The sequence below is a fragment of the Channa argus genome, chromosome 7 (genome assembly GCF_033026475.1).
Source record: "Channa argus isolate prfri chromosome 7, Channa argus male v1.0, whole genome shotgun sequence".
Taxonomy (NCBI): Eukaryota; Metazoa; Chordata; class Actinopteri; order Anabantiformes; family Channidae; genus Channa; species Channa argus.
In genome coordinates this window covers 25,391,533-25,399,770 of record NC_090203.1, presented here as the reverse complement: position 1 = coordinate 25,399,770, position 8,238 = coordinate 25,391,533, and the positions used below count along the sequence as shown (strand labels likewise).

Here is an 8,238-nt window from a genome sequence, read left to right as displayed (position 1 = left end):
GTACTTTTTTACATGAAAAAGCATGCACACATTTTTTTGCATTGTACAATGTTTACTACACAATATGAGCACACATTTACTCTTACAGTACTGTCTGATATTGTACGGGGCATAAACAAAAGGCACATACGCAGAGAAGAAAACAGCAACATAGGCATTGTACCAGTACTTCAAGTCACAATTTCAATAGTTAGATGGAGATAGATAGATAGATAGATAGATAGATAGATAGATAGATAGATAGATAGATAGATAGATAGATAGATAGATAGATAGATAGATAGATAGATAGATAGATAGATAGATAGATAGATAGATAGATAGATAGATAGATAGATAGATAGATGGATGGATGGATGGATGGATGAGAGAGCTCATTTTAGTTGGAATGGTAGAGGAGGTCACGTCATAATACTGCAGCACCTCACACAGTACTCTTGTTAATTTGGGAAACTTCATTCAGGTAGGCGATGAATAGCTTGGTTCCCTCAATATAGTTGTACCTGGGAGACGAAGAGAAAAGTGGATGCTTACTAAACCTAATACCATCAAGCAGCAAAGGTTTTCTGTTTTAAGGTCTGACAACATTCACCTGACAATCAGAGAAGTCTAATGTGACCTTGTATGGCTTGTTAGGCCTTATGTTCTTTCCATGGTTTCTATGATTCTTTCTATACTTCTGTTGGTGTTAATGTCAATTCCTATTTATTACATATATGATGAATGTGAGGTTGTGGAAGATCAAGAAAGCATAATATTGTATTGGCAATAAAGGTTCCGGTTGTGTGGAGTCAAACCTGCTAATCTTCTCATTCTGGGAGTGCAGCCCATCATCGAAGCCTCCAATGGGCATCATGATGATGCTTTTTCCTGTCACATCCTGGAAAGTTCTGGCGATGGGGATGGTCCCGCCCTCGCGGATCATATCAGGATCCATGTCAAAAACTACATAGGACAACATTTTATATGATAGAGCCATGGACATGAATTTTCAGGGATCTTAGCAGAGTTGAGCAAGATTTGCTTAAGCAATCATGTGTGGGCAGGTTGCGAAGTGCTTTACAAAGGATTTAAAAAACAGCGGAAAAATAAAAGCAATATTAGGGCTGTTACACAGGCCAAAAGTGATAATAAAAAGAGTAACACTATGAACCAGCGCCATCCAAATTTTGTGTTAACCTTCAACCTTTGCAGACAAGTGCTAATGTGGGTTATCCTGTAGATTGTATACTGTATGATCGACCGGTGTGATGAATATTTCAATTTACTGTACTGTCAGCATAACTGAACACATACACACATTTGGGTTTCAATATGCGTCTGCAAAGTGGTCGCTACTCTGCACATGCTATATACAGTATACCTGGAATCAAGTAATTACGTTCACTTCACTTCTTTTTACGTGTATCCAATACAGGAATATTCTTGGAATATTTCTCCATGAATATATAGATTTGCCAGTGTATTTGCTTCATTTTAAAGAGCAATATTCTATTTTCAAAACTACAGATTCTACTCTATTGAATGTAAGACGAATTGCTGTGGGATCTGGCAGTTTTACAGATAAAGAATTTGCAATGCAGGACTTTTGTGCAGCAGTTCATTATCATTATCATTAAAATGACCCATAACATCAACTTTCTCAGTGCCAGTAGAAAACACAAAAAATCCCATTTATCAGTTTGATATCAGTGCAGCATTTAAAAAAACTTTTTGAATAGAACACACACAAAAAATATTGATAGTCTGCCACAGTTTGCTTCAGCTTTACTCCCCAATGAGTGTATAATGTGAGGTGAGTGCTGTGTTTTATACCTCTCTTGACAGCAGCCTTCCCAGCCTCATACAGAGGATGCTGAGTGTTAGCCAGCCAAGGCTTTGCCCCGATCACCATTGTGACTTTCAGCTTGTTGGGAGACTTCCTCTTGGCAAACACAGACTGAAGATAGTCTATTACCTACAAGTTGGAGCCAATAAGAGAGAATGAGCTGAAGTAACTCATAGAATGAAACGATTCGTCTATTGTCACTGCAAACAATTACATGCTATTTTACCTGTTTCTTGACCATAGCAGGGTCCATGTTGGGAACTTGTCTAATGGAGAATTTAGCCGTAACCTTAGCAGGGATTACAGTCTTTGTGCCAGGGTCAGAGAAAGCCCCCTCGATGCCGTGGATGGAGACAGTAGGGTAACGCCACATGTGGGCCAACAAGTCCACCTATAGAGAACACAAGTTAAAAACCTGATGCTGCACACTCGCTCTTAATATAAATGAGTTCTATTTTTAAGATAGTTCGACCACCTTATTGCTGTACATGAGCTGGCTGACACCAATCTTGTTCTTGTAGTTGTCAATGTCAAACTGGATGTCCTGGTACATTTTCCATTCCTCATCAGTAAGTGGAGCCACAGCATCCCTGATCCCAGGAATCAGGATCTTACCACTGGGGCTGATGAGTGTGTCTGAGGAGGAGAGTAACAACGGGGAGAGGTTTTTTTTTTTTTTAATGAACATGACCGCCCACTTTATGAAGTATAAAATACATGCTCATATTTTAAATATGACTTTGAAGCCCCACCCTCTTGATTCTGAAGTCTCATTTAAGCATGAACATCTGTCATTGCATCATTTAATTCCACATTATTGTTCAAAATGTTAATATCACTGTGAATTTTCTCCTGCTAACCAGTCAATGCTGCTTGTCTCTCCAGTTAAAGAGACAAAATAAAACAGAAGGTACCATCAGACAAGGTGTCCCATACCAACCGACTCACAGCACCTGAGTTGGCCTTTCCTCTGTGGTCAGACTTTAACTGTAATGCTGTAACCTGAAAATATTATAAAACCAAAAAAGAATAAAAAAAATCTGAGCTGGACTGGGCCATGTGCTGTATTTGATCAGTGCAGGAAGGCCTCATTAATAAAGTGTGTCCTATCACCTATGCTGCTCTTGTCTCATGAATAGAATAAACCATAATCATAGGGCAGCTGATTAGGACATAGTGCTCATGTTGGCCTCCAACTTGTAATTCTGGGTTGCATATCAAAAAAAAACCCTTCAGGTCAAAAGAACTGCAGATATGTCAACCAGCTCTTGGCAGCTACATCTGTATTTCAGTAATAACACTAATCGATTAAGCAAATCTAGAAGGTAAACACTGTTTCAGTGGGTAATGCACTATAAAGTTAATGAAGATTTACCTTAACAGTACTATGACCAACACCTTAATGCTTCTTAATCATATAATGTGTGCTGCCTTTGTACTATTTACAATTAAAACAAGGTTTCAGATGATTTGTAAATCACTGCACTCTCTTTTTATTTACATTTAACACAGTGTTCCAACTTTTCCTGAAATGTTGTTTCTAAATTAATGTTTACTGCTCACCAAGTACGCCTATGAGATCAGTCATAGGTTCAATCACCGTGCCCCCATACACTCCAGAGTGTAAGTCCTGCTTAGGGCCTTCAACCTGCAACACAGCAGAGGACATTTTTGCGATGAAACAGCATCGTGTAGCACAGCAGTAGCTACAGAGTATGTACATGAACTGCAATTAGGTTGAATTGGTTTGGCAAGGTGGTTGAAGGTGTTTAAAGTCTCTTATGATACACATTATGATACACAACCTCAGCAAAGAAGTAGCAGTTTCCTCTGGTGCCGTAGGTGAGGGCAGGTCGCCTGCTGAGCCAGCCGCAGTCTGAGATGATTGTGTAATCCACGTCAGAGAAGAAGGTGTCTCTTTGGGCCAGGATCATGGCGTCCAGGCCATTTGAGCCCGTCTCCTCCATGCCTTCGATGAGGAACTTCACATTCACTGGCAGCTCCTGTGGGATAACAAGCCTGCCTTTTCGCAATTGTAATAGTGTTTTGAACAGGCTTTGCAGACTGGAATCATGAGCCATTAGCTACGTTTGAAACCGGTCTTATCAACACCCACACAATTTTCTCCCCTAATGCATCGGGCATGTAGCAGGGGCCTTTTGATGTGCTGCTGTGTATTTTCTCTCAAGACAAAGTGGTGCTGAGAATGGCAGGAACAGATTGCTGCAGTGACTTTGCAGCAATAGCAGTGACTTTGTGGGTTAGTTCAGCTGAAGCTCAGCCCTCCTCTCTCACAAGCCTGAGGGTTTGCACTTTGTCAATCTGTATTTTCCAGTCTGCTCAAATAACGGGGAGTTATCTTTTGGGGCTATCGTGCCTGAGGCTTTTCTTTCTCTGTTTCCCATATTTAAAGTGTTTTCAAGAACATTTAGAAATCACTGTTCTATAATCTATCCCTTGGACTCACCTGAGGTCACAGTGCTTTTGCTGCCGCTGCTCCCTCACACATTTGATTTTACATTTTACTTTGTGTATATATCAATAATAGTATTCAAAGAGTGGCGCTGTGAAGTTTCTCTCTCTCACCATATTGAGAGCACGATAAGCCTCCACAGCATGGATCCAGGCTAAAACTGGGGCCTTGTTATCGGATGCTCCTCTTCCATACAGGTTACCTACAGGCACAGTGAGAAATAAACATTAGATGTATTTATCTTATAAATGTAGCCTTTAGAGGCCAGAGTTTCACTGAATGAAAACTACTTGCCTACTTTGTTAAGGAGTATTTCATTAAGTTGTATTTATGTACAGGAGATTCTAATTTACCTTGGTTTGATTTTTGTGATGAACAAATCAGTTTTTGAAGAGTGCTATATAAACTCAAATTGTTGAATACATTTTTTTAAAATAAATAAATAAATAATAATAATAATAAGTAGTAGTAGTAGTGGTAGAAGCAGATGTAGTACAACCAAATGAGATCTACCTGGAAAAAGTCATTCATCTTGGGAATAGAATAAATCACCAAAGTCTTATGGATGCATTTATCATTATTGCTGGTAATTGTCATTAATGGGGACATTGATGTGATGGCAACTTTTCTGAATCATTGTACATGTTCGCTACGTTATTTGAGCCTCTTTAAAACTGATTCATAAGATGCAAAGCGACTTGTTCTAATTTGAGTATCAAATGCAAACAGATGCAGGCATAGTGTGCACTTAAAACTTAAAACTCATTTGCTTTTGACAGCTCTTCCCCAACTGAGCCTGGTGTCTGCCAAAAGACTAGATCTGCAGTAAATGTTGTGATGTGTTTGGAATGAACAGTTAAAAGCCTGTTACCATTGATGTCAGTAAGGTTGTAGGGATCTGTGGCCCAGCCATCCTCTAGCTTGGCTGGCTGAACGTCCACATGACCGTAGACACACACTGTGTGTTTGTTTGAGTCTGTACCAAACTGAGCGGTCACCACTTTAGGCAATGCTAATGTCTGCCCGTCAGGAAGCTGCAGATATTAGAGAGAGAGTTAAAAGCATTTCAATGATCCACAGGTTAACAGTGTAAGACGAAAAAATCTTACACGGAGGAAGCATTACAGAGAAAGTATATCACTACTGACTGTACTGGACGTCAGAAGATCCGCAGTATTGATTTTCCTACTCACTAATACAATAGCAGTTGCAGCTGTATTGGTCCTAATTACTGGTGAGAAACTGCAGTTGTTAAAGTCCAGTTGGACTGGAAAAAACACATTATGAACCTAATGAGATAGGGAAGCAGCTTCGATGTGTCTCTTCAGTAATGAGGAGGTGGACACAGTCCTGACAACACAGCTGCTTTTTTTTTTTTTTTTGCAGTCAGCTCAGCTCCACTCTCCCCCTTCCCTCAAGATCTGATCTCTGTTTGAAATACAGTGGATCTACCAAAGCAGTGCCGGTGATTATATGCAACACTTTAATATCTCAGACACCATTTATGAAACAGAGGCCAGCCAGTTTTACAGCAGTCGGTCACCGACTTCTTGATTTCCAATGTCCACCAGCTCCACGGTTCCTCCCATCAGCCTCAGCTTCTGAGCCACCATCTCCATCATGCGGTGAAGGTCTGGTCTCTTCAGCACGTTGCTGGAGTCACTTTCGACTGCAACCCAGTCTCGCAGAGCCTAAAGCGTGCACACACACAAGAAAACACACACACATCATCATCATCATCTTCATCATTATCACAGCTGCACACTACTGCCATCTAATGCTTGTGATTGATTGTAAATCAAGGAAGCTAAGCATTAACACAAGATTAACACAAGAAAAAAGGCTACGTTTGTTCTTCATAAAAGTTTACACAGTCACACTGCCACCTCTTGGCTTCCGTGAGCGATACATAAAGAAACCTCTCCACTAACTCTTGCTGGCAGCAATCAACTTTTTAATTCCCATTGGAATCACTTAACATCAGGTTTTAAAGCCCACACTTGGAGAACAAAAAACTGAAAAGCAAGAGTCCACCAACTTGCTGTTGTGTCGACTAGCTGTCCCACCAACAATGGTTACATGAAGTTATTATTGCTGTTCCTTTGCAGAAACGTTATTTTGAATCCTCAAATTATGTAAGTTATACCCATGCAAATCAATTGCCTTAAAAAACAAGTAATTATTATTGGTGTAACAACATTAAGACTTTCTATTTTGGACAATTGTCCTCAGTAATGGATTGTAACAGCCCCCAAAAAACATGAAAGTTAGAATGTAAAAACACTATGCTATACCAAAATACTATATCAACGTATGCTATACTAAGCTAAACTCCCAAAATTGGTACACCTCCCCCCTCCCCATTCTGCCCCATCTCTCTTCCTTTGCTTTGCTGTAACGGTGGTAATTGTGTCGACTAGCTGTATTTATCCAGGGCTCAGATTATTCTTACCATAGTGTAAAGTGTACTTCACACTGTGCTGCATTAATTTGAAATCTATTTTACCTGTGCAGTACACTTTCAAAAAATATGATCCTCCTGTGTACCAAATGCCAGCAGATAATGCTCAAAGGTCAAGGGTTCTGCATACTTAGCCCTTCTGTGCACCATAGTACTTTGACCCCATTGACCCCTATTGTTTTGCAATATATTTGACTGTTGTGTTATAAGCACTTCTTATGCTTGCAGTCACTGTGGATTTGTAATGTGGCTAAAGAAGAACTTTCATCATACCTCTATATATTCTTCTTGATGATTATCAACATACTGAGCCAGCTCTGTATACTGAAAAGCATGAACAGTCGTAACAAGGAGCAGGATGCAGGGAAGAACTGGAAGGTTCATCTGTTGAGAGAGTCACAGACTGGATTATTATAATTAATGGCTTCATCAGAAAATATCACACTTTAGAGAGAACTCCAGGCACAGAAATCCAGGCCTAATATTTAGAAATATGTTGTGTTGTACTGAGTTCAGGTTCCAACCACCTAGCAAACTCATTGGAAATTATCTTGTTTGTTTTTGATTAAAATTTCTTTCCCTATGTAAAGGTCTAAATTTGAGTTGCAACTATTACTTTCATTATTCCCTGACCTGCAATTAATTTATTTAATTAATCATTAGTGTACCGCATTTTGCTAATTACTATCCTGCCAACGTAATTAACCTGAGAAAATGTACATGCACATAGTGGACGAGGTTGACAGGAGCCATTACTGGTGTCAGCACTGTTAATCTGCTTGTGTTTTATCTATTTGTAGTCCTGTGAGCTCACAGGAAAATAGAATTAAAAAAAAAACAAAAAACTTCAAACCCCATAGTTTTTCATTTAATCCTTGAGGTTTCTTCACTCCTAGAACCATGCAGACACATCCACTTACAGCGTCACTCACTTGTAAATATTTAAGTAAAATCACCTACCTTTTGTCCACTGGTGTGTGTGACAGCCTCTTCAGACAGGCAGACTGTGCCCTGTGTTGTTGCCTGCTCATTTATAAACCGGGTTCCCTTCACATCCCAGTCTTACTGGTCCCCAGGGTCAAAGAGTCAACTATTTCCTGACACAGAGCCAAGACAGCTGACAAATTAATTTTTTTCTTGCTGACAGGTACAAAAAAGTCTATTGATCCCCCTACAAGCCTTGCACATAAGGGTCCAGCAGGAACAAAAGCAGCGTGGTCAAATGAACAAGTTCCTGCTGTTTGTGTTTTGGAATCTCCAAGGAAACCCCCAGTTACACAACGACAGAGCGGCTTTTCTTGTTCCACATTAAGCAGGTGTCCCATTGTGCAGACCTGAGCTTGGAAGCATTGCTTGCTGACATCAAGCTATTTTAGATAATTAGCCCAATACTGATTGTCCAAAAATGTTTAATCCCATCACCCCTTCATGTTCATTAGATAAATTGTCCCTGGTAAAAACTTCCTGTCTCCCTGG

General features: G+C 39.9%; 1 protein-coding gene across 1 annotated transcript; it reads right to left on the bottom strand.

Moving 5' to 3' along the window:
• Positions 1-31: 31 nt before the first annotated feature.
• Positions 32-7,873, bottom strand: cndp1 (carnosine dipeptidase 1). The gene is made up of 12 exons (XM_067511351.1): positions 7,723-7,873; positions 7,036-7,146; positions 5,849-5,992; positions 5,173-5,335; positions 4,415-4,503; positions 3,634-3,831; positions 3,392-3,476; positions 2,304-2,464; positions 2,055-2,219; positions 1,816-1,957; positions 798-945; positions 32-503 (listed from the first exon to the last, which is right to left on the bottom strand). The coding sequence occupies exons 2-12, from the start codon at positions 7,144-7,146 to the stop codon at positions 425-427; spliced, it is 1,485 nt and encodes a 494-aa protein (XP_067367452.1). The 5' UTR covers positions 7,723-7,873; the 3' UTR covers positions 32-424.
• Positions 7,874-8,238: the final 365 nt, after the last annotated feature.